The sequence below is a fragment of the Indicator indicator genome, chromosome Z (assembly GCF_027791375.1).
Source record: "Indicator indicator isolate 239-I01 chromosome Z, UM_Iind_1.1, whole genome shotgun sequence".
NCBI classification, from domain to species: domain Eukaryota; kingdom Metazoa; phylum Chordata; class Aves; order Piciformes; family Indicatoridae; genus Indicator; species Indicator indicator.
The window spans coordinates 17,607,997-17,635,378 of record NC_072053.1 but is presented as its reverse complement, the minus strand read 5'-3'; the positions used below and the strand labels follow the sequence as shown (position 1 = coordinate 17,635,378).

The 27,382-nt window shown below is 40.0% G+C and overlaps 1 protein-coding gene across 1 annotated transcript in view; it reads right to left on the bottom strand.

The window, feature by feature from the left end:
• Window positions 1-26,954, bottom strand: part of UBAP1 (ubiquitin associated protein 1) — a 32,960-nt gene extending 6,006 nt beyond the window's left edge. The window contains exons 1-4 of the mRNA XM_054398290.1: window positions 26,861-26,954; window positions 8,577-8,617; window positions 5,628-5,752; window positions 2,502-3,428 (exon numbers count right to left, since the gene is read on the bottom strand). Coding sequence (XP_054254265.1) covers window positions 2,502-3,428; window positions 5,628-5,752; window positions 8,577-8,610 — 1,086 coding nt within the window. The 5' untranslated portion in view covers window positions 8,611-8,617; window positions 26,861-26,954. The remainder of the gene's footprint in view (window positions 1-2,501; window positions 3,429-5,627; window positions 5,753-8,576; window positions 8,618-26,860) is intronic.
• Window positions 26,955-27,382: the final 428 nt, after the last annotated feature.

Sequence of the window (27,382 nt, the reverse complement as noted above, 5' to 3'; positions counted from 1 at the left end):
GATTTCACAGTCTGGGAAAACCAATTCCTTCTTCTTCACCTGCTGGAGCTTGGTAACCTGTGCTTGTGGTCAGTGACTTCCAGCAGAGGAGGGAAACAGCTAAAGGAATTGCAGAGGACAAAGCCAAGGCTAGTCACTTCGTAGCCAGGCTCCCTTATGTCTCAAACTTGTATTTCAGTGCCCTTCAAGCAGAAGGCATGCTGTGCTTTCAGTATGTGCTTCCACACTGTGCCTTTTGAGGACTTCACACAGAGGCACAGAGCCCTGCCAGCAGCTGGTGTGCCTGCTCACAACATGCTGCTGCAGCTGCCTATATTCTGAATGTTCTACCAGGAGTGCCCCATCCTCCCATCACCAGAGAGTTCTCTAAATAAAATGCATCTTACTAGTCAGGTCTCCTCTGACCAGCTTTGTGTTTAACTCTATCCTGTTGTCATCACTAGTCATTTCTCCCTCTGCCAATGCTGCAAAAAAGCAAAACAGTGAGCTTCAAAAAGAGAGGAGGTGGGACTAACCAAGACAGAATCAGTACAGCCTTGGAGAAATTACAGGTTTACTTTCACCTAAAAATTATTTCAGCAGTAACTCCAAATCTAAGGTTACAATTTCTAGTCTTGGGAGAAAAAAAAAAGTTCATATATAAAATCCCTATGGAATACACTAGGAAATATAATTGCCCTGAGACTTTCTGAAAAAAAAAAAAAAAAAAAAAAGAGGCTTATTCTTGTATAATCTTGCAAAGAAGGGGTGAATAACTCTTCTGTTCCCAGATACAGGGGTTACTGTGATTTCTTGAGGATTTTTGTTACATTTACTTCAATATTTTTGTTGCATTTATTCAAATTTCTTGCAGCTCAGATGGCATTTTGCAGCCACTGAGACCATATTGTGGAAACATGAAACAAGAATTGTCTGAAGCCTTGGAATTTAAACAGAAAGAACTAGTTCTGTCAGCATACTTATTCCTTGGTTTGCTACTTCCAAAGTAGAAATGGCTTCAAATGAAGATCTTTATTATTTCTCCCAGTAAGTCTGTTTTTATTTGCTTATCAGTTTCTGTCTTCCCTTACAGCATTTTCAAGAATACACCTTCCCTCTTGATCTTTAATAAATTTTAATCCAGTGAAGAGATTTGAAAATTCTGAACTTGAAATTCACAAAAAGTGAAAGTTTGACCATCTGAATGCCCACCTATCTCTAAGTGATCTTTCATGTTAACCCCTACAGATGTGTGATACCGAGCTACAGTCACACAATTGCCTCCCAAACTTGTGATCTGTAGCAGTGAGCAATTCCTCCTGACAAAATTTACTGTATTAGATTTATTCTGGTCATCGATAAACAGCTGCTCTGCTGTGCTCTGATGGACTAGCCATCAGAACACGTGTTTCACAATTAATAGTGCATTTACCTAAACCCAAAGAAATGGAGAGTGTCACTTGTTTTCAGAGCAGCTGGTGTCACACAAAAACCTACAGTATGCCAGTAAGTCCCCAGAACCACTGCTTACATCAGACAGAAGAAACGAGATGACATACGAGCCAGCTAGAGGATTTGACTGCATATCTTTCATTAAGCTTCATGAGTGTCCATGTCCAGATGTTACGTTCTTTGGAAAAAAACCCCACAAGCTTACTCAATCTCTGCTGTCATTCGCAGAGACAAAAACAACAGCTGGTGTGAAGTTAAGTGTCCTCAACGTAATTTCAGAATTTGCTGCAAGTTTGAGGAAATGAAGTGTCTACTTCCTGTCTCAGACCTGTACAGCAACCAGCTGCAACATCAGTGAACTGAGATGATCTGCAAGACTGGTTCTGGTATCCACAAAGCAATCCTGCCACCCTCCTTCACATGGAAGAGGGTACACTTCAAACTGCTATAATTTTCTTCCATTAGATTTTAAAATCATCTCAGTAAGAAAAATAACTTTTTTAAAATTAAAAAAAGAAAAGAAAGACTACATTTATTTCACCTGTGGGTCAACTGCAACTATTTTTTTCTTTCCTAAACGGTTAAGCACATCTGTGTTTTTTAATCTATTACTGCTTCTGTTCCTGCATTCCTGAAGCATGCATTTACCGTTATTTCCAGCAAATAAACAAGCAAGCTGAAGAAGAAATCTATAAAATATTTAACTCAAAACTCTATAGCACTTCAGAATCTCAGTCATATTAGAGAGAGAATGCAGAACTGTACAAAGATATCTTACATGCTTAGCTCAAAGTTATGTAGCTAACTATGGACAAAAAAAAGCTGAAAAGCTGAAAGAGAAAAATCACCAGAAGATCTAAATATAACAGATTAGGGGGTAAAACTGCAGAGAAGTAATCTGAGGTTCAGAATTGCCAGCATGAACTTCTGATGGACTGATCAATTTGCTTTGTAAATTAAGAGGATCTACACATGATTCATTAAATGAAACTAATGCCAGGACATTTTAGAAGCAACATTTGCCTCCACATCTCCCCAGCAACCCCAGTTCTAACCCACTGCATATTTACCATAGTCACTGTGCTTTGAGATGATTCTTCTGTACAAACTGTCGACACAGCCAGGGAAGGCAGCCTGGATGAAGTGGATGTTGTTGATGTCTCCATGTCACTGTCCTCATTTAGAGTGGAAAGACCAACTGTATGGTGTCCATTCAGTTCACTAGCCTTACTCCGAGCACAGGTCTGCAAAGAGCTAAGCAAAGTGCCATTGCGGAGACAGGTAGTGCTGTGGAAAGTGCTCGTGAGCTTTGATGACTTTTGATCACACTCATCGGAGTCAAGTTTAGGAAAGGAAAGGGATTTGATATTGCTCACCGAAGTGATAGGGGACAGGGACACTTTGGAAGACAAGGACATCTTTTCGCAGTTTCCCAGCTGTGGTAAAGTGATGAAGCCATTGGGTTTGTGAAGGGGCTTGAAGTCCAGTGTAGCCCTTTCTATGGATGCCAGAACTTCCTGCTCTTGCAACACAGACTCAGACCCTCCTTTGGGCAAAGTATTATCTAACAGCTGGGCAACAATTGGCCCAGTAGTACCAACATGGATTTCAAGAATATTTTTTAATTCCTCCTTATCATCAATAGTTTTTAATTCCAGATTGTCAAATGGATCTTCTTCACATTCAAAATCAGCTGGGTTGAAGTCTGCTTTTGGACGAGGTGGACTGAGAACCTTTTGCTTCACAGAGCTGCTGTTGGCAGGCGTGGGAGTAAGAATACTATTGTGCTGCAAGCTAGCAAGGATGGGGTTAATAGGAGGAGGCATAGCCTCAGGGCAAGGTGCCTCTGAGAATCCCACTTTGTTGCTGTCCTCTGGAGCTGCCTTTGAGTTTGCTAGTGCTTCTTCTGCCTTGCGTTCAGCTTCTCTCTGGGCAGCTTGAATTTTTTTGATATCTTCAGCCCACTCAATTGTTTTCTTTTCCAGTGAGAAGTCATACTGAGCAGGAGTGGAAAAGAAAGGAGAAAAAAATGTAAGGATTACAGCTACTACTTCTAACAGCAATTTAAGTAACATAGACCAAGAGGTATGTGAATTAACATAGACAGGCCTTTTTTTTCCCCCCACTTTCTCTGTAGCCTACAGACTGACAAAGCTACAAGACACCAGAAGCAGTTCTTTTTGCAGGCAAAACCTGGCTGTAGTCTGGATTAGAACATCACATTCTGTCTCCTTCCTACATTTAGTTTTGCTGTAAAACTACTGATCATTCCAAGATCAGTTTCACAGCCTCCCACCCTCTCCAGTCAGAACAAGGATGTAGTAGGAGGAATTCTAACACAATTACTAGAGGAACAATCACATCCAGATCTGACAACAATGAACCGTGTCCACAAGTTCTACAACTCATTCTAGACTATGGCAGAGTATTTTTGCATGCAAAGACCAACATGGTGTTACTCAGTTTCCCCTAGAAGATTCCCAAGGGACTTCAGATATTGGAGTTTTACACCCACTAGTTTAAGAGGTACTGGTATTCTTGCCCCAGCACCAGTGAGTCTCCAACCAAAGCCATATATACTGGTTGTATCAATGATGACATCCAGCTGCAATAGCGGATTCTGCTGCAGTTACTGTCATGACAGGAATCCCACAAGTTCTCTCATTTCATGTTTCAGCTCCTTCAGGGCCAGGTTAACACAAGAAGGCATTTGTAAGGTACCCAGCACCAGTTTACTGGCATTGGAGTGGCTTGATTGAGAGGACGAAATTCTGAACAGACTACATCCATTTAAAAGCTTTACTATCTTAGAAAGAATATCTTATGAAGCCTCAAATGCTCTTTAAATTGGTGATATGTTCAGTGGACATGGCCTAGAAACAAAGTACAAGGTGTAGTCAAGACAAGAAGTCATAAGATATCTTCACCAGGATAATGGCACTTAACTAAACAGGGAGTGGTCTTGCCATGAGACTGCTAGGTTGTAAAAACTTCCAGCTCTAAACAGCAATAAGCCAGCAAGGCTTGCTAGGACTCTGTTAGGCTTTTCTGGGACTCAAAATGTGTTGCACCACAACCCATCCTACAGCAGGCTCCAGTGAGATCCTGGAGAACTGCTCTATAAATTGCATTAATGTTTTTTCCCAAGACTCCAAGAAGTGTGGTATACAATCCATCAGCAAGGTGACTTTGAAAAGAAACTCTGAAAAGGCAGAAGTGCTGGGCACTATTTGTTACACATTCTTTGCTCTCACAGTTTTGTGTGAGTCTATGAACATGGTCATACAGCCAAAAATGACCAAAGCCGTGTATTTTAAAATACTATACAGGAGGCATTTATACAAAAATGGATTTGGTGAAGTTGGCTTCCTTGCACTTCTTTAATGGCTCTCACAATAGCTGTAAAAATAGTGAAACTGCACTGCAAAATGCACTGTTTACTCTGTCACACTGTATTATTGGAGATACTGCAGTCCCACCAGGTATGCTATATTTGACCCTCAGCTCAGCAGGAAAATGGAGACGGCAAAATGAAGCCAACGAGCTGAGCAGAAATAATCATCAATTGGGATTGATCAAGGAAAACCATGATCTAAGTAAGAAAACATAGTTCAATTACATCTCCTACATCACAACCTGCATTTGGATAATAGATTTGCAATAATTATGCTCAAGAAATCGGTTTTATGCTCCCAACATTTTATAACAACAAAGACATGCTCTTTAAAGACCTGGAAGCCACCTACACCAAGCTGTAACTTCTTTGCCCAACAGATGGAAAAGAATTCTCACTCATTATTGCACAGAAAACAAGAAATGGATATTTGTTTCTTCATCACACTATAAAATATGGTCATAAACACTTATTAGCCTCAAACAAGATTCTACAAAGATACCAAAGCATGTATGTTTCAGTTCTTAGCATTTTTCCTCTTTAAAATGCTACTCAAACATAGTCAGGGTAACATTCAGACCCTGTAAGTATTCCACAAAAACACTTGTTTTTTTCCAAGTAGATATACCAAAATAAGTATTATTAGGCTTTTTTAAAGTGATCAGAAGGAGACTTTTTTTTGCATGGCCTATCATTTTTTTTCTATACATTCTAACTGTCACTACTTGCAATTTGCAGCACCCCATGTTGGGAGCCAAGGGTGAGGGGGAAGGAGAGCAGAAAGGCAAAACGTTTGTCTTACCTGGGCTTCTTGGACAAGTTGAGAAGAATCAGGCAGGTAGAAACCAATGGGTAATCCAACCTTTGCTGGGGTTTTGAATTTGTCTCCTATCTTAAATGGGACATCATCAAGATAACTGAAAGGCCCTAAGATCAAAAGCAGAAATTGTATCAGAAAAAAAAAAACAAACTTATGAGTTCACTGCATTCAATTAAAATTCATGTATTTGGAAGATATTTTCTCTCTGCTGCTGCAATTACACCAGGTGATTCAATACAAAAGAAGTTGCTTGATCAGAAACACATTCAATCTGTTTGGACTTCATTGCCTCAATTTTTGTTTTGTTTTTTGTTTGTTTGGGGTTTTGGGTTGTTTTGGGGTTTTGTTTGTCGGGGTTTTGATTTTGTGTTGTGGTTTGGTTTTGCACTTGTTTGGGTTTGTTGTTTTGTTTGGTGGGGGGATTGTTTTTTTATTGTTGTTGTTGTTATTTGGTTTGTCCTTTTAATGTCCTAGCCTGTAACTATTTACAACAGCAAACAACATAACAATCCAACAACTGAACAGATTTTAAAGTCAATATACCCAGTATCTTGGCTTCCCTTGTGACAAGACCATGCCTACACAACTGAAAGCTGGGGTTTTCCTAAACATTGTATTCCGTTACATCTCTGTAAAAAGATTTATCATTTTTTGCACATTCAGAACAGGCTATAAAATGACCCAGCCTTACTGCAGCTAAGATAAGCTAAAATCCAGGGTTTGGCATACAAGCAGAAGAGAACATTTAGACAAAAGTGTCACAAAAGCAAAGTGTTCCACAGTCTAGACACTCCACTTTACCCCAAACACAGCGAAATCGTGCAAGCCTATTTGGGCACAGCAATTCTGATTTCTGAGAAAGGTAATCTAACCTTAATCTGCCAATTTGTGATCACTCCAATGAGACCTATTTTATGGTACTCCACCTGTCACTTATGTCTATCACTCACATGTGCTATTTAATAACTGGTTTGGGACAAAATTCTTCAGACATCCTGCAAACTCATGAGGCAGAATCACTTAGAGCTCAACCACCTGCAAGAAGCCAGACTATAAGATTGTTTTCCTTGAGCTGATGTGAAGAACTATTAGAAAACCCACAACACAAATTACCCTCAATTTCTTGATTAACTGAAAAGATGTCTCTTGGATCACTGGTCTAAGCTTCTGGAATTACAGGCAAGATATCTGCCTGTGTGTAACAATCTGTTTTGTTCCTCTAGCACTCATTTGTAACTTCGAGTTTTGCAGATTGAAAGAGACATTAGTGGCAACGTCTAAGTATACAGTGACTAACCTCTTGCTCAGTGAGCTGTGACTTGCCATTTTTATCTGACCCATTTTCATATTCAGATGAGAGTTTAAGTACTGTTTGTGTTCCTGCACTATTGACTAATCCACAAGGCAGCCACAGGCTCAAAAAGGATGAGCAGCTTTCAAAAACAGGAACATCTGGCTAATTTGGAGTTACATGTTTATGTGCTGTCATCACTTGAGCTCTCATAGTATGCATGCACTGATCCTAGAGTTTTAGAACCAAAGTTGGACTCAGTTTTTGTGGTCACACAAACCACACTTACATGTTTTTCAGAAATTAACAGCTAAAAGCTTTCAGGTTCTATAGTGACAGTGACAATACAACCGCAATATTAACATACTGCACTTGGTATAATTCACACTATCTCCAACAGATGAGAGCTGCATTTCTAGATTCCCCTAACTACGAGAACATAAGCTTGAACTTCCAATTATTCAAATAACAGGAGAGCATTTGCAGTTTTGTGCTTAGGCACAGTTGCAGAATACCCTTCCAGACAAGAAAAAGGTTCCTTTTTCTCCACCCATACCTCATATTCTGATCTTCACCTGAACACAGCCCTAAGAACTTTTTCTGGATGACTCCACTTAAGCAGAGGGTTTGGACATGGTTGCCTCCAGAGGTCCCTTCCAACCTCAGACATTCTGTGATTCAACAACAGTCCTCTAAGCTCTAATAAGCAGGTCAACAAGAAGTACAAGAGATACACAACTGTGTTGATCAATTTAATCATCCTGGCAGAGACACTGAGATGAATGTAGCTGTTATGCTAGATGCTTTACAGGAAGCCAAAATTCACTTAGGATTAATTCTTAATAATCCTGGAAATGACTGAAACAACTGCCCTGTTGATTTAAAACATAATAAACCAAAGAATTTGCTTCACTACTCCTGAGAAACAGTACTGTGGCAGTGTCCAGGCCATGTTTCTAAAAGCAGAAGTTTTTCTAGCATGAAAAAATCATACTAGAAATTTCACATCAACCTCCCAGTACTACATTTAATGATTAGTAATTTGGAGAAGTTATATAATGTACAATAAACTGAACTTCAGTGTTCCAGAGAAATATTAATAGTCTGAAATTGCACCCCATTTTCTAAAGGATAAGCCTATACACAAGCAAATAATTATGTCAATTATCACATCTCAAATGAAGAACATAATTTCTTCTTCACTTACCTGCTGAACCAGTTGAGTCCAATTTAGGAAAAAAAAAAAAAAATCAAGCAACTGAGCAGAACCAGCAAGCATAGATCAATGACACATTAAAAGCTTCACTTTTAATCCAATTTCTAATGTGACTTCCATAAGACGTAGCTACAGATCTAGTGGCCACCTTCTGCAAATGCCTGATCAGTATCACAAATTCAGCTTTGATTTTGAAGAGGAAGGGTATTCATTCTGTTACGAAGGAGCAGTAACAGTCACAGGATGTATTTCACCTTAACCAAAGAGCAGCATAGCATCAGCAAGCAACTATGCAAGGAGGAAGCCAAGACACTTCATAATGTAACAAAGGCTAAACATCTCAGGCTTTATGGACTGTCTAGGCTGGGATGTTAGTCATAGGATTCATCTCATTGAAAAGACAACAATGCCAAATTCCACTTACCATGGGAGTCAGATCCCAACTTCTTAGAAGCCATTTAGAACCTGCAAAACATTTTTAACAGCTTTAACATCTTTATAGACATAGCACAGCCTCAATCTCCAGTCTTATCTCTAGATTATGGGACACTTTACAGATGCTTGCTGCTTGCATACCTGTCTTGTTCCCAAGACAGATACGCAAACTTATTTTATCTCTCTGAGAACTGACAGAGCAGACAACTTTCCCCAGGACCTGACAATCTAAATAGCAAAATGAAGGGGAAAAAAAACAGCCAAGAAGCAACCAAAGTGGATTAGGAAGACAGAGAGTTCCAGATCACCACGCTCAGAGGTTGTTCTGAACAAGCCCCATGGAGCACATTCTGCCTCCCTTGGCATTAAGAAGAGCCCTTCCTACTGAAAATATCACATTGATCCGCTTCAGTTTAATCCTTGCTTCTCTAAAAAGAGATACTATTATATTTGGCAGTCAGTCAGTGTTGCACTTGTCTAGACACACTGGGTAATGTGCAGGTAACAGCACATACACACAATACACGGTGCCATTAGGAAGGTATTTTCTGATACACACAAGAAAACAATGCTGACAAGAGTCCTCATGCCCTGCCAACAATTCTACTAAGAACTTTTGAAATCTGGATGCAAATCCTACTTGGCCAAGATGTTAAACAGGGAAATACCTACCCAGCTCTTAATATAAAGCAGGCCTGTCCTGAAGAAAAGAGTTAAGACAGAATTAGCTGTCTAACTAGTTGTCAGCTAAAGAAACAAACAAAAAAATCACACTCCAAAAAGCTTACGAGTTCAATACCACAATAAGTTCTTTCGCTAAATTAGAAATACATTGAAAGATCTTTCTCAAGACACTACAGCACAATTCTTCAAATAACTGAGTTTGTAAGTCCTCCTTTGACATTTTACACAACAAAGCATCAGTTTCCCTTTGTTTCTTAAGTCTTCCAGAAGACTGAAATGTCTCACAGACTGACCTGTCCAAGTTACTCATCAAAACCAGGAAGTTATCTGGTACACCCCTACCAGCAGCATATGGTGCTCAAAGCAAAACTTGGAGCAGGTCACATTCAACACCTTCATTCCTGGTAGCTGCTGACATGACTGGAGTCAGGAAGAGTCAGTTTCAAGTACTTCCGCAAAGTATCTTTTGCTGTGTAAAGGTCCCTCTCAATATTATGTTGAAAGCAACAGATGAACCAACCCCCCTGACTATCAGGAATTCAACACACGGCTAAAGCTGTGTGAAGATTACCCATATGCAGCTAGACTTCATGACACAGCGAGCAGATGCTAGACTATGGGGAAGTGAGTCACGCTGGGCAACACCAGGAACACCTTGTACACAAAAGCCACATGTCATTCTGCTTAATGTTTGTCCAGTTCTCAGCACATCTCTCGATCTCACTCAACATTTTACATTCAAAACTACTCCACTAAGCCAGAGAACTGGTCTTGGCACTAGCAGGCAACTGCTTCTTTGAAGTTTACAAAATATTGAGACTTCGATGACATAAGAAAAAGGAGACGAAACAGTGCCATGCCTGCCGTCTCAGGAAGGCTGTCAAGGGCAAAGCCACAAGACCACCCAGTACAGCTGGCATGTCAACTACTAAAACTGAATGGGTTTTACAGGTCCAGTGTTGAGAGGAGACCAGGCTGCAAACTACAGCACATGAAATATCTGGGTCTGAAAGGTACAGCCTCATGCTGTCAGACACTCTGCTACATTGCTAGTTCCTCTGTATGAGAAGAGCAATTAAGATGTCAAACTTGATTTGCTCTTGCTAAAAATGACAGGCCTCATGTGAAGTCATACATCTTTCACATAAACCATCAGTCCTCTATGTCACTGGAAGCTGTGATACACTGCCTGCAAGCATGTACTAGTGGCTGTTCATCATTCATCACTATTACAGGAGACCTAAACTAAGGACAACGCCTCTACACACTTCCTTCTGAACTCTAATTACTCTCAGACTGAAAAGCAAGTGATCCTTTTCTACAGGATTTTAAAGCTTCTGATGAGGGGAATAACCTTCTCACTTTGGCAACTCAGCTGACAAGGAAGTTCTTTTAGCACCAGTACCACCAATGGAGTTTATGCAATCTACGTCATCATTCTCCAGAAGCAGTTTACTCCAGACTGTACATTGACAGATGACACAGAATTCAAACAGATCATTTCTAAAATAATAATTTAAATACCCTATCCAAAAGGTCAATCGAGAGCATATCCATACCATCTCACATAATGATTTCAGGTAACTGAACACCATGTTACAGTGACACCATCAATTTGCCCCAGAGACAACAGCAGCAATGTGCATATTCAGCATCCAGGGAGTTTTGCAGCCGCATAAGCACTAAGTATCTTGATTTTGTTGGCAATCCTGTAGTAAAATCCTAGGCACCTGAATTAACCCCAAGGTGCAGTGGGAAAAACTCTTCTTCTGCCATATGCAACATTTTAACTACAGAACTAGCTAAGGCTCACCAATAGCAAGCTAATCATGAAATGGACCACTTCTCAGGGAGACAGTCACAACTCAAACTCAGGCATCTGAGTCTAAATCACACTAGCTCCTCCTGATGCACTGCAGAAGGCACTGTCAGCAACCAAGAATTGTTAAGCACTGCACAAAGTAACACTGGAACAGACTGATAGCCACATTTTGTCACCTGTTGTGAAGGTTTAAAACTGTCTTTTTAATTTTTCTTCACAAAGTTTAAGCAGAGAAAGCGAAGAAATGTAAATAAGCCACTATTGGGTGTAAGAAAGCAAAATAATGATTGTTCTAAACACTTCCATTGGAGAGATAGAAATGTTTAAGAACCACTACTCAAAACAAAGCTGGGGTGGTCTGAGTCTGATTCGGCTTGCTTGCTGGGCTGTCTGGCTGCTGCTTCTTTTTTTTTTCTGGCTGAAGATAACACACTGACCTTGGCGAGCTAAGTCTAACAGCCTCTCTGCTTCTTGACTCTCTGCCTTCTGCCAGTGGGGCCTGGGGAGAGTCCTTCTGGTTGAGGAAGAGGCCCCTTGGGGAAAGGCCCCTTGAGGGAAACAAAGGAAGCTTGGTTGTGCTTTTTTTTTTTTTATTGTACGTATTTATAAACATTGTGAACAGTGTATATTTGTACATATTCATTGCATTTCATCATAGTTGTAGATTTGCCTGTAAATACAGCTTCCATTTGCTCCCAGACTGTGCTAGCCTGGTTATTGTCAGCAGGGAGGATTTCAGCTCTCACACTGTTACACCTGTCCAAAGAGGGTTTAATTAAAACAGTGTATCATGACTAATCAGATTTGATAGGCTATTCAGGGACCATTGTTACAAGCATCTTCCTGTTGCTTTGTCCCATGGGCTGGAAAAATATTTGCAGCCAGTCAGAAAGTTAATGATGTAGCTACTATGCATTACCTGAATGGTATTTGCTTAGTCACAGCCATTACACTGTGTGGTAAAGGTTTGCTTACCTTTGCTGGCACTCTTTCAGAAGTTTAAGGGGCTTGCTCCCAAAGCCTTACTGCAAACCAGGTAATGGACAACTGCAGTCCTTTGTTTTCTTTGATCATCACACTGCAAATCAGGATGCAGAAGAGCAACTGTGGTAATGGCACATGGAAGCACAAATTTTGGTCTGATGCTTTACTGCACACTTTGAATTGATGAAAAACATACTCTATAATGCATGCAAAATTTTTAAACACCTCTCCTGGACTTATAGAAACAAGTTAGTTCCATAGTACTACAAGGTTTTCTTACAGCCATCTGCCAGCTCTCTTTTATCAGTGTAGACCTCCTTACACCCAGTCCCTCATTCTTGGTTCTGGCTAACCCTCTGAAGAGAGGATCAAAGCTACATGGGCCTAAAACTTAAGTGAATTTAGCATCAGCAGCCACTGAAGCAATCTGATGTGAGCTCTTCCTTTCCTGTCTTTAAGTTCATTTTTTACCGACGCAGTAAGGTAATACTCTTAAAACCTCTCAGCCAGAGGAACACAGAGCCCAGGATGAGGGCAGAGGACCTCAGAACAATGATAGAAGGGCACGGAGGGACAGGGAAACAACCACAACAACGAAGCAGAAGAAAACAAACAAACCAAACAAAACCCCACATCCCAAGAAGAAAAAAATTCCCAACCCTATAACCTGAAGATGCAGAGACAGAAGTGACAGGATGAAAACAATAGCAGAAACAACCAGGACAATGAGACCAATGACAAGCTAGAAAGGCTTGAAGGGACAGCACAGAGATGACCAAGACGATCCACCTGGCATGTAACTACTTAAACCTGAATGACTACTTAGGTGTGCTGCCAGACAATAAGGAGACAATTTAACTATCTGTCAAGAAGAACTAGTCTCTTGCTGCTGTAATTCTCATTTTGGGGTGTAGGTATGTCTAGAGTCCAGACCACATGAATTCTCTGAAGTAACTCCCACCTAAGACTCAGATAACAGAGAAATGTACTTACTACAGCACAGGAAAGCCAAATACCTCAAATCATCAACTGTAATCAAATCAGTACATCTATGATTTTCAGAAAAAAAGAGACCTTACCTCTCACCTTCGATTTTGTCTGTTAATACACATTGTGTATTATATATACATACAGAACTGAGAGTGCATCCATTCACTCAGAAAACTACAAACCCCCAACATTAAAAAAAAATTCCCCCATATCACATTTGTGACCTATTAATTTTATACTGAGGAACTGTGAAAAACAGTTTAATCAATGTGACTGATTTCTAACATATCACAGGTATTCCAGATTTAGACAGCAGTTTAAGTTCTCACCGTAACTAGTTGTTTTAGTGAAAGTGAAAGGCTATAGCCAACATCAGGATTCGGTATGTAGCTTCATAAAACGAAACTAGAAGTAGGCAGTGCCTATTGAGAACAAAAATTAAAATTCTCACATCACAGCTTCCTACTTATGTGAGTGTTAAATCACTGCTAGGCAACTGAGATCTCTTACATAGACTGACAGTAAAAAGTTGATCATAGAACGTTAGTACAGTACAGATTCAATTTTTATTTAATGCAGTCTCCAAAGAGACGACATCACCCTAAAATCTGCAATAAAATGGCACTTCTAAAACATTTTCAGAATATGTGAGTAGGAAGGAGAGGGAGGAAAGAGTCCCTGAAGATTAGTTCTGTGTACAAATCACATTATTGGATTACAAGACAGTACTCCAGTGATGGCAATAACACCCATTACAGGGTTTTACACACAGCTGTCGCATAGCATCTTCCTAGCAGCAACAAACATTAGAACAAATTGATTCTCCAAATTCTCATGTTGCTTACTGTGACAAAGTGAGCAATTACACCTTCTGCTTCAGTACATATCCATCAGTGGGAAGTGGAAGACAATTCTTCCACAGGCTCTCAGAAAAGCATGGCATCTCTCACTCTGTTGTTGCATACAAATTCACTGCATTAGTATTAGACAATTTTAGTTACACAGATACCTTCTTGTCATGTCCAACTTTGTTCGTTAAAGACTTTACAACTGTAAAGTTAAAGCTGTTAAAAGTGTATACTATTTGGGATGGTTAAGGACATCAGGCTGTTAAAAAGACAGCTCTATTCCTCTTTTTCAAGGGACATAAGGTAATTTGCCACATACTTCATTCAGAAATAAGGGAAAGCTCAACAATGGCTGAGGAAACACAGTATGCTAATGCACAAAATTTTCATTCCTTGAATCACTTACTGCACAAGTTTCCAAAAGAAGTTGAAGCTTATAGATGATGGAAGTCCCTCAAATTACAAGTTTCACAGGACAGAGCATAAGAAACCTGAAAATTACTTACAGACATGGCTGTAAGTCCTGTGGTCAAGGCAGATCAAGGCAAGCTCTTCCTGGGGCCAGAGACTGATGGGCCAAACAGGAGCACAGAAGATGCACCTACTCTAAGTTCACATTTAACACTTGCAGCAAACAAGTGACCTTTCAAAATTCCATGACTTCACACCTTTTGTGGTTCTCAAGACCAGTGTCACTAATCAAGAAGCTGAAGTATCTCCAAGAAAAGGGCGGTAAGCCAGAAACAGAAGGACCACCTTTCCCTTCATGAGATACAATAGAAACAAGGCAGATATTAGCATGATAAACCTTAGTAGAAAATATAAATATGCTGTGCACCTCCTACATTCTAGTTTTCCGAAAAAGCGAGGACAGATGATATAGCACTCATAGCACCAATAAGGGCTACAATAATCTCACAAGGCAGCAATTAAAGTCCTAGATTTGATGAACAGAGCAACTGCTTTTATCAACTATTCTCCTACACATAAATTTTGGGAAGCAAATACCTACCACTTCTGAGAGCTGAAAATAGTGAGATGAAAAAAAACCTATCGACTCCACAATTTTAGCTGCTTCCATTTAATTAGCACAAGATTTCATGCTATTACAGATCAGTCAAACCTTTAGGAGTAATCATAGCACAAGACAGAGAGAGGTATGTGCATTACCTTTTCCAGTTAATTCTAACGCTTAGGAAAAAGCTAGTATTTCAGTATGACCCTTCTGAAATGAGAGCAACTGCTAACTACAGAAAGCTGATATCTTCAAAAACAAATGGCCAGTACTTCTGTTCTTTTGTTATAAAGATACATTAAAAAAAACAGTGGAATATCCTGCCCATTTAAAATGTATGTCAGAAACCCAGAGCAGCAAGAGCTAATTAAAATGCTCTATTTATTGCAGTGATACTTCAATCTGTAACAAGCTGACTCTGAAGTACTTGGATATTATTAATACTTCAGCCTTGTCCTAATTGTGAATGAGGAAAACTAGACAAACATTACCAAATTGCTGCCAACAGAACACAGCAAACTAGCTTTTGCCATTAATCAGAACGTCCCCTTTTTAATCCCAAAATAACAATCTGTACAGTTTCAAGATTTGTCTTGGTCAAAGACCCGTAGGAAAGTTGTAGAGGTAGCTGACGTAGTATTGCTTAGGAACAAGTTCAACTCTGCTGCCCATAGCAGGACCTACTCCCAGTACCGATGCACAATACTTAATTGCAGAAAGTGATTTGCATTGTTTTGATAAACATAAATTAACCAAAATTTAATACTTTTAACACACTTCAGTGATGAAATGACTACTTTAAAAAATCCAATCCAAATTAAGCCATACAACTACCTTTTCTTTTATAAAACTCAGGAGAGAAACAGTAATATTTATATTCATAGTTATGCTTTTGGTTAGAAACTTGATGAAATATGAATGTGTATGCAGACAACATCTAGCAAGAAATCAAGTTGGACAGAACTTTTAAAATGGAAAAATAAAATCTGTCAAACATAATTTGCCATTTCACATATTTGAACTCAGCTAAAGTAAGTGTCTATTGCACTGTACAAGAATAATGGGATCAGTGTTAGACTACTATAGATTCATCAATTTTTCTTCTTTACAAGGGTCACATGCACTACCCACTCTCACCACACACAGTGTTTTCCAAGCAAAATTCAGTACGGTACTGACAGAAAATACAGCATGTGAAATTAACTATTCCACCTACACACAACTTTGCTGCCCTGCACACTAAAACTCAGCATGAACTCAGCATGAGAGACACTACCTTCAAAGCAGTTTAAATAAACATAAAGGCCACTAAGAGCCTTCTCCAACTCCATACAGATCTTTCCCATAATGTGGTTAAAACCACTGAACTCTTTCAGCCATCCAAAGCTTGTTTTCCACTAGCGTACCTCACTTCTCTCAACTAGAAGAGCCACATTCCACAAACAGAAGTTCCCTGCAAATTCACTTCATTTTGAAGCCACCAATCATGGAATCGTTTGGGATGAAAGGGACCTTCAAAGATCACCTAGTCCATCCCCTGCCACAGTAAGGCACATCTTTTACTTCATCAGGTTGCTCAAAGTCCCATCTGGCCTTGAACACTTCATGTCATAAGGCACCCACAACTTCTTTATGCAACTCTAGTATCTCACCACCTTCACTATAAAAAAATTTCTTCCTTATACCGAATCTAAATCCACCTTCTTCCAGTTTCATCTCTCACCGTTGCCCGTTTTCCAGGAAACATTTCTAATCACTGCACTTTCATCAAACACACACTTTGAAAAACATGAAAGGAAAACTGTAAAGACTTCCTGTTACTAAAGCATGCAGCTCTATCTGGAAAAGTGTGTAACCCAAAACACTCTTCTGCAGTGACAACATAAAACTCACATCTCAAACCTACCTGACTTCCAAAATATACCTCATAGGATTGGTTTGCCTTTGTCCTGACACAACTAATGTGAGAAGTGTGAACTCCATCTTGGGTGAAAATTGACATTCTTTACAATTTCACTTTTTTTCCATCTTCTTCCACTCATCAGCATATCACTGGTAAAGTTTTCGCTTTCAATGCTAGCTAATTTTGTCCTTAATTCCTGTGTCCCTGCTAGTAAGCCAACAGATGCCTGTTTTCATCCAACCCTTCTTATCAAGACTGAAACAAGAAAATAACCCTATACAGAAATATGTCTGAAAAGAACTCAGGTTTTGCTGCACTGAAGGACGAAACTAACAGACAAGTTCTCTGAGCTGAGGTCTCAGCAATGACACACTCCTTCCCAGACTAACTCAATAGAATGAAGAAACCAAACTGAAATGTAAAAAGTCAATCCAGCAAGTTAAAACAGGGTCCCACTTCTACAATGCCTAAACAAGAACCAAACCTCATTTGTCTATAGGTATAGTATCAGTTGAGCCTGCTTTCAGCTTTTTCCATCCAGTCCAAACAGAACTGAAGGACTGCATGAAAGAGATGACCTATATGGGAAACACTATCAGTACATCAACACTGAATTAAATTCCACTACCAGAATTCATATTTTAAATGAGAACATTTCACTTGTTTTAATTAAAAATGTAGAACTGATATATAATGAAACATTAAGAGCAGGAAGCAGTTTTCAAGTGAATACTTACAACTTCATTATTTCTTGAAAATGCTTGATAACTTTAGAGAAGATCAAAGCTGGTGGCAAAGATTAAGTTCTGCTCTTTAAAAAACACACAGAAACAGAAGTATTATTGCTAGCTATCCAAAAAAACCCAAAAATATGACATATGAAAACAGCAGCAAATATCTGAATGGGCTAAGCAAAGTCATCGTATCCACACCAAGTATACTTCCAGAATTTAATTCAATGAGAACCTGGGAAGTTGTTAATCTAGAGCAAGCTTGTCAAGTGTAAAAAAGTAGACATTTATCTTTGAGGAAAGAATTCAAACTGAAGTTGTCCTCACACTGGATACGTTACAAAAATAGAATACAGTCAGTAAAAGAGCTGCATGCTGTGCTGTATAATAGAAAGTTTCATTGGCTGACACCACCTGAAGTAGCGCACTCCAGACTGCAAAATTCTGGAATGGTAGCCACAAGCAGCAGGTTAAAAAAAAAAGAAAAGAAAAAAGAGAGTCAGAACATCTGTTAAACAAGGTTAATTTTTTTGTGTGTGCAGTTAAGGTTACTGGCAGTGAAAAACACAAGCATGCAGTCAATCTTCACCCTTTAAGAAAGACAGTAGAACAACTATCCAATCCCTGAGATGTAACTTTGAAGGATGCTGCAGCTGCTGCACTCACCTTTACACAGTTCAGAAAGCAAATCACTACCACAGGTGCCAAATTCCTCCCTCCCTGCTATGCCACAGCCACCAGACAAAATACCTTTTATCTACACCTCTGCATTCACCTACCTTAATTCCAATTATTTCCACATAAAATATTTGTACTTCCTCAGTTCAAAAACAATTGGTAAGGTCTGCTTTCTCTCTAAGACAGTAACTCAGTATGCCCTCCTACACTTGTACTTAATATTTGAAGCAGATGAATTTATGGATCAGTGCAGACTGGAAGCCTGTGAACTACTACAGTATAAACAAGATGATCTTTCTATTACAAATGCTCAGAGCAAAATCCAGAAACGTGCAAGGTTATGGGAATGACAGACACACAATTACAAACCTCCCAATGACAAGAGTTTATGAATACTGAACTAAAGCTTCATGCTCAAATAGAATGGAAAATGGAAAATAAAATGTAGCAACAGACTCTGCTTTCAGATGATATTCAGGGTATTCATATTGACAGGTATATACACACACACACAGAGACTTTTCATTCATTACCTTTCCCCTGAACAGAAAGTAGTTTCGTCAAAATACCCTTATACCTCAGCACTGCCTAGTATTATAAAAGACATTAAAATAGTATTCAAGGAACTTAACTTGCAGCAAAACTATTACTTTTTTGCAGGTGTGGAGAACAGGGCATGAAGCTGAAGCAGTCTGCCCACGGTCATCCAGCTCAGACAGCAAGAAATCCAGAAGAGAACTTGGATTTCCTGAATGCCCAAATACAAAGACACCCTAAGGATCTCACTTTATTGTCTAAAGTTTTGATAAATACATTTGTCTCCCCTATATTCCATAACAAATCACTCCTATTCAGGTTTTCATCTTACCATAAAAGCCTTACCTTAATGATGTTGTTCTGGAAACTGGTCTTAGCCTGAACTTTATTTCTAAGTCACTACTTGAACTTCTTAAGGCTGCAATTTTGTTACACATTATATATCCAATCTCAGTAGTATGAACACTTTTCCTGAAAATTAGAAATTTCTTCAGCAGCTACAGTAATGAATGCAACCTCTGCAACACTTAAAGCAATGAGTAACTAAATCAGCTCAATTTTTATGTAAAAGAAGCCTTCACAGACATATCAGCTTCTTTCCCTCAGGACTCAGCTTCAGCAATCTATCCTTATTTCTACCTTACTAGACCAGAGTAGGTCACTGGATGAGACTGCCCCACAACCTCACAACAACATCCACAGCTTCTTCTCTCCACATTGCACATACATAGCATGCCAAGAGGCAGACATATCTTCAGATTACGTGCATAAGCAATATGGAAGCTGAGATATGAAAAGGATAACATCGTATCACACAAACAGATGTGATAGTCATTATTTCAACCACACGTGCATTTCTGGAGTCTGTTCCTGGCTCCAAAAGCAGCTTAGACCACCTTCCCATTGAAGTAATGTTTAACTTTTTCACCTTTGTCTATCTTAATTAATTTTGCATCTCATATATATCATATATGCATATTATGTATAAAATAATAGAATTGGTTTGGTTGGAAAAGACTTTAAAGATCATTGAGCCCAACCGTTACCTAAGTATACCAAGTCTGGTGCTAACCTGTGCCCCTTAGCACCACATTTCTGCACCTTTTAAACATGTCCAGTGACGGGGATTCAATCACCTCCAGGAATGGGATTCAACCCTTTCAGCAAAGGAGTTCCTTCTAATAGCCAAACTAAAACTCCTCTGGTGCAACTAGAGATCATTTCTTTTTGTCCTATAATTGTTACTAGGGAGAAGAGAATGACACCCAAATATACACTGAAGATGGACAACAGAGTGTTGCTTACTATATAGTATCATATATATATGCATATGCACATAAACATATAAAATATATCACCAGCATGCACCAGTGGATTCTTTAAGCTGTATTTATAAAAACTTGTCCAGTTGAAGAGTTTACTGTAGAAGATACTACAGAACCCTAACAGTATGACATTTATGTCCACACTTGAATCTGTCAGTTTTCTCTTAGCATACAAATTAAGAAAAATTCCATGGTGTTAGTTAAAATCAAAAAGCTTATATGTACCTTTTTTGCAAAGAAAGTACCTTACTAAGCACAGGTGGTTTAGAAAAACACTGCAAGCACTTTAGCAGCTATCAAAATTTTTCCCAGTAAGCTAAGAGAAATGATGTATTCAACTCCTGTCTACACACAAGAAGGAGACCTGCAACTATAGGGATTTTGAAAATTGTCCCCTGCTAAGACACAAGCAGAATCTAGCAAGCATTCTTCCACAGAGAGTTCAGTGATATAAAGAAATTGCATTCCTGAAATTCATCTCCTCCCAGACCAAAATCCAAGTCTGACAGTTCTTCAGATTAAAAGAGTAACACAAATATTTGGCTAATTAAAATCTGATAAAGAATTTTTTTTTACCCAAACATTTTCTTTAAAGTATTCCCTACAAGAGAATCTGGAACAGTTATATGTTTTCTTGTGAAAGTAAATGCCTGTACAGCCATTTACCACTGACAAAATTATAGCTCCATTAGCAAATCTAGGTCTATAAGGAGCTCAGATCCATGTAACACAGAAATCCACCTTCCAAAATCTTTATGGTTTACTACCCCCTCAAGTGCATATGTATTTTATATTACCGTAATTTTCCGCCAGTTTGTTTGCAAAACTCCAACTCACATTTACTCATCCCCATTCTTCCCAATAAAGAACCTAAAGGTACTTTAACTTTATGAAAAGCATAATCTTCTTTTCAAAGTGTTATGAAAACTCTAAGTGAAATGAAACTCAATAATCTTCCACCTTTTTTTCTAGCAAAGAATCAAATGGACTGGCAACAAATGACTCATGGTGACCTAATACTTAAGTAAATAATTAAGAGTTTTGTTTCTTTTCCCTCAGAAGGTATGTAGCAAAGCTCTTCTATCCTTTTTTGCCATACATAATAAGGTATGTAGCAAAGCTCTTCTATCCTTTTTTGCCATACATAATTTTATTCCAGATGATTAACAGTGATTTTATTCATGTAAACTCCTTTCCCCACTACATGTGCCTCCTCTATTTCTATTTCAAATTATTACATATCACTGTACAAAGACACCACATGGTGATATTAGTCATTAGGGTGGATCCCAGTGTGGCACTGCTGTATCAGAAAAGGAAATGCACATGCTTTAACAATTACTTTGCAGAGTGTTTATAAACTAGGAATCTAGATTTATTTTAGAGTTCAGAAATGATGAGGCAAATCTGGTTCAACATATAGACAAACCTCTATGTCCAGATTAAGTACAGTGCTAATACTTGACATAGCACAACTGGTAACACACATACTCTTATAAATCCAACCTCCCAAATTGAGGGAATAAATCTCACTAGGCATTTCAGTCAGCTTCATCTGCCCCTACCCTAGAGATGTCAAATGCAAGAACAAACACACAGACCAGGAAGGGATTTAAATGAAATCTTTTGGATAATCTAGCAGGTAGCTGCACCATGAATGCTGATCTCCAGCAACACAGACTAGACTATGAGCTCACACCTCTGTTACTAGTCTCCATTATGTAGCAATTGCCAATAGCTAAGTAGCTTGAGTATGTTCATATTCAGTCCATCCTCGAGCTGAAGAACTGACTGCTTGAATAGAACTCATGTTCTTCTGATGTCCCCACTTAAAACGCTACTCTGGTGTAAGATTTTTCTGACACAAAAGGCAGATGAGGAAATAAAAGTTCAAATTTGAAGCCAGTGCATTAGCAGCACAGTATTTTGAAACACTGTTTTCCCTTCTAGAAAATAAGATTTAAACCTAAGTCAGAACACTGATACCCTGTTCCCTCTTCTACATACTCTGTATATCAAGTACACTGCAAGGTTAAAGGATTCCAAAAACACCCTGTAGCCTTCAACGAGAAAACAAAAACAAACAACAAAACCCACCCTCAAGTCTGGCCATACAAGCCATTCTTTAAAAATTTCCCAATCATAGCAATGATGGTATTCTTAACAATCAAGAAAATGTATTCCCCATGCAAACAAGGATTTGGACTAAGCTTCATCATGTAGGAGAATGAAAATCCAGAATTCTCAGCTTCTCTTAGAGACCTCTATACAAGACCACACTGACTGCAGAAGATCATTAGGGACACAAAACATGAGCTTATTCAAACCAAATCAGAGGGTCAAAGCATGAAGCAATTCACTGGCATACCAGAGTGGATTAACTACCTAGGTAGTTAACACAGAAAAACTGTACTCAGGCTTGATCAATCAGCTGTGATCCAAATGATTGCTTGTAGAGTGGTAAATGCTGTAAGATCAATAGCACTGCCCTCCTAGTTTGCAGAGCAAGCAGACACAGCAGAGAAACCAACCTTTGCCACACTTAGCTAGTTTTTCAAACACGAAAGCTATTTATAATTTGTAAAAACCCCTTCTTTGCCTTTCCTTCAAATAATAGTTTTCAAAAGCTTCTTCCAGAGCTTTTCAATTACAGCTCCACTAGACCTTCTCTACACTGACATTAATAATAGGGGATTGGACGTGGCACTTGGTGCCATGGTTTAGATAGGCATGAGGTGTAGGGTGACAGGTTGGACTCGATGATCCTTGAGGTCTCTTCCAACCTTCTTGATTCTTCTTCTTGATTCTTGATTAATCTGAATTGCACTGATCAATTTTAAATAGTAATGCCCTTAGATACAGATCCTTGTAAAATGACAGCTGAAGCTCTGAAATTTATGACTGAAAAGAATGGAAGTAATTATGCTAGAAACAAATTGCCAGAGAAGGCTGAAGTTCTGCCTAGTAAGTAACAATTTCTCACACACTTTTATCACTTTATCAAAATAGTCGAACCCACACCAAGTGTAAAATACATGAACAGGCTAAGGTCAAAAACTTTTATGATACAGAGACTCCTATGATATAGAGACCAGACACTAATAACAATATTGTACATCCCGAAGTATCAATCCCTAAAGTTTTTGGAAGCAACAGGAAAGCATAAGCTCATACAATGAAAAAGGTAATGCCTTCTGTGGTATGATAGCATTTTAGACACCAGCACCACGCAAAAAAATGCTAACTGCCAGAATGATAGAGTAAGATGAGGTGATCTGCTGGATTGGTCCAGAAGCCTGACTCCTATTCTGCAATTGAAGATGTTTGTCTCTAGGACAGCAAGTACTGGACACTGCAAAGCACCTGTGATGGTTTGAAACTGTCTTTTTAATTTTTTCCTTGCAAAGTTCAAAACAGAGAAAGTAAAAGAATGTAAATAAGTCACTATTGGGTGTAAGAAATCAAAATACTGACTGTTCTAAACACTTCCATTGGATAGATAGAAATGTTTAAGAACTATAACCCAAAACAAAGTAGGCATTCTGCACATTCTGCGTTCTGCAGTGGGGGCAGCTGCTGGGCTGTCTGGCTGCTGTTTCTTCTTCTCTTCTGGCTGAAGATGACACGTACTGACCTTGGCAGCTAAGTTAACAACTTTCTGCTTAACTAACTCTGCTTCTCTGTCCAGAGGGGTCTGAGGGGAAGCTCCTGGGAGAGAGGGAGGCCCCTTTGGGAGGGTCCCCTTGGGGGGAAGCAGAGGGAGATCGGTTGTGCTTTTCTGTTGATTGTATATATTTGTAAATGTTGTGAATTTTGTATATTTGTACATATTCATTGCATTTCATTGCAGATTTTAGACTCTGCTTGTAAATACAGCCTTCATTTGCTTCCAGACTGGGCTAGCCTGGTTACTTGTCGGTGGGGGGGGGAATTTCAGCTCACACCGACACAGCACCACACAAAGAATAGAGAAGAGACTCTTCCATGTTTTTTGATAAGTTTCTATCTATCAATAAGGTAAATCTCCCAGATGACCAGTATATTCTCTGTACTCTTAAGATACTCTGAAATTAAACTAACAATCATTAATTTATGTATCTTACACCTGAGACTTCCCTGGTTTTCCTTTGAAGTTTCTTGCTGCGATGTGAGAGATGGGACGAGGCCTGATGCAAGCCAAGTGTCAATTTATTGAACAAAGGTTTTTCTTTATATAGGTTAACAAAACATCAGAAGGCAGCTTGTAATTGGTCATTGGTATGTCCATACTACAGCTGTAAATTCATGATTGGCTACAGAGAGAAAGTATCACACAAACGCATATATTTTTCAGAAGGCTTAAGCAAACATCAAGCAAGAGATAAAGGGATTCCATAATTCTGTCCCAAGTTTTGCTTTGTTCTTGTTATCAGGTCCCTGCATAACTCCCTTGGGTCACAGAGGCCTCTAGGGAGCCGACCTGTCTGTGTTTTCCTTCTAGCTGCGCTCTGTTCTCAGGGTTTGCCACCCATCAGGGTTAAAGCATCTCCTTCTATCAGTAAGACAGTGTCTGGGGTTCTGGTCCCTAAATCAATGCCTTCAGTTTCTAGTACCTTTGTTTCAGCTTACACTCGACTTATGTGGAATGTCTGATTTTAGTAGAAGTCACTTCTTTCCAGACTCCTTTGTCCCACACTGTGCTCACAGAGAAAAAAGTACCAAACAGTCCAGCTGCAGCTGATGAAACAGGAAAAGTGCAATCACTTTTGGTTTTATTACTGAGACTAAAGCCACAAGATTGTAAAAGCTAAGTTTAAAGACAATACATTATTTCTTCCTCTATGACCAGAACTAAGATTTTGCCTAAAAGGTTTAGGCCACCCAACCACAGTGGTGATTCAAAGCCCCCCAGCCACTTTTGAATCACAGCTCTTCATATACAGAAAACTGATTTTATTAAGTAGCAGAACTGCAGCCTAACACTATCTTGTGAGGGCTTGAATAATTAGGTGCAATTCTGCTTTACTGCTACCACGCATACCATCTCAGCCCCATTCCCCCCACTATGGCTATCACACACACAGCTACATACATAGTTCTGTCCTCTCCGGAGAAAAGGAGAGGCAGAGGTCAAAATGTCTGTTTTTCCCCTCTCCCCTGAAAATGTGACTGCAGAGCAGAGATCCCCAGTATGCAGGGTCAGCCTTAAGAAGCCAACAGAATGCCTGCACAGGAGCAGAAAGTCCCAGACAGAGAGGTCTGTCTAATTACAGTATCACATCTTCCTTTTTTCCTTAACACACCCTAGATCACAGTATGAGCAAGATTCCCCTCACCGAGTTCATACAAAAGCCTCTTAACACCATAACAGGCTGTGAGAAACAGTGTGCCTTCTATAAGCAGCACAGCTGCTCAAGTTACATCAGCTAGAATTCAATAGTTCCTTAACTTGGCTAATATACAGTTATAATTTAGGAATACCACCTCAAAGTGCTTAAATTTAACATGAATGCATTTTCACTGAGTCCAGGATGGTAGCTATATTAGTCGCACAGCCAAGTGCCAGAGTCCATGTGCTTATCTCTGTTCTAATGACACAGCATCAACGTCACAGGATTTCCGTAAGACTACTTCTTTTATACTATTATCATTTTTAAATTATGCAGGTAATAACAACCCTGATAAAGTGATGATTCGATTTCTTCTACTATAATTTCTTTTGCTAGTTTAGGAAAAAAAAGCACAATCCTAACTTTCCCTTTAGAATGACAGATATTGAACTGTCTAAACTCACAAAACCAGTTCTTAAATTATACTAAATAATTTTCATAGAAATGTTAGATGTTTTACTTCTGGTATGAACTAAGCTAAACAGAACACAAGGCATTATCATGAAATTAGGCACTACAAAACCGAAGTATCCTTCAACCAGTGTATACATCCATGACATGTCTGCATCTCAAAAGAAGAACAGCTAATTGAAAAGGACCTGGAAACAGGTAACAAGCAGGAAGAGATGCAGAGGGTTATGACTTTGGCTCTTCAGCCCACAAGAAAATGCAACCAAAGTGTGAACACAGTTGAAATCTAAAGTCGCAAGTGGCATAGAGAAGGTAAATTTTCACACCACAAGAACCAAACTTCCTGAAGGCAGGATTGACAAAACCCACACACCTACTCCACCATATAAGATTTATTGAAGTGAGGAAGAACTTGCTTTGAAGTATGATGGACACTAACCGTTTACTCAGATTTTAACATTTCTTAGAAATATATCGTATTATTAAGCAGAAAGTTATTTCTTCGACTCAAGCAGTGCATGAAACTACGACAATCAAGAGACTGTAGGAAAAGGAGTGTCACCCTACCTGCCTGACCTTCCTCTGCTCCGCAGGTCCAGCCCAAACCCAAGGTGTCCGTCCCTCCGAGCTGACGGCGCAAGTTCTCATCGCCATTAAACGGACGCCGTGAAGGCGGAGCAAGCCACAGGCTAAACAGTGCCCACAAGATCTCTTCCCTTCGTGGCCAGCGGAGCGGCTCCCCAGTTTGTGACTCCCTCCCCGCCTCGGGAGGCCAGCGGCCCCACAGCCGCCCTAAATTCACTACATATATGCTGGATCACGACGGGGGAGCGGAGAGTCCCCCACCCATGACAAGGAGAAGCGGCAGAAAAGTTCGGGCCCACCGGCGGGGCGGAGGACGCAAGAGAGAGGCTCCTGCCCAGGCCCACTACAAGAAAAAACAGCACCCCTACTCGTTACCCGTCCTACTCGTTACCTGCGTGGCGCCTGGCGACCCCCGGCTAACGTCTTCGGCTGTTCCCGTGCCACTGCTCACGACCTGCCCCTACGAAACCTGCCCCGCGTTACCACCTTCGTCCCCACAACCGGGAGACGCCATCTTGTCTACCTGCCCTCCGCCTCGCCTCGCCTCGCCTCCCCGGCGACGCGCTGGCGACGCGCTGGCGTCACGCCGCCAGGTCACCTGCCCCCCGCCGGCCCAATCGGGAGGTGCTCGCGGTGACGTCACCACAGAGGAGAGGGACGGGATGGAAGCGGGGAGCCATGCCCCCTTCCGCCGTTTCTGGCGGCGAACGCGCTGCCCGTGCCTGGTTTTGCTCCTACTTATGCTCTTTCTCTTGCTCCGGCTCCTACCTGTGCCCGTTTCTAGGAGCTCCAGCTCCTAGACCTGCCCTTTCCCCTCCCCGTGCCCCTTACTCTACCCCTTCCCCAGTCATTGCTGGGCTCTTGCTCTTACTCTTCCTCCTACTCCTCTTGCTACAGCTCCTGCTTCAGCCCC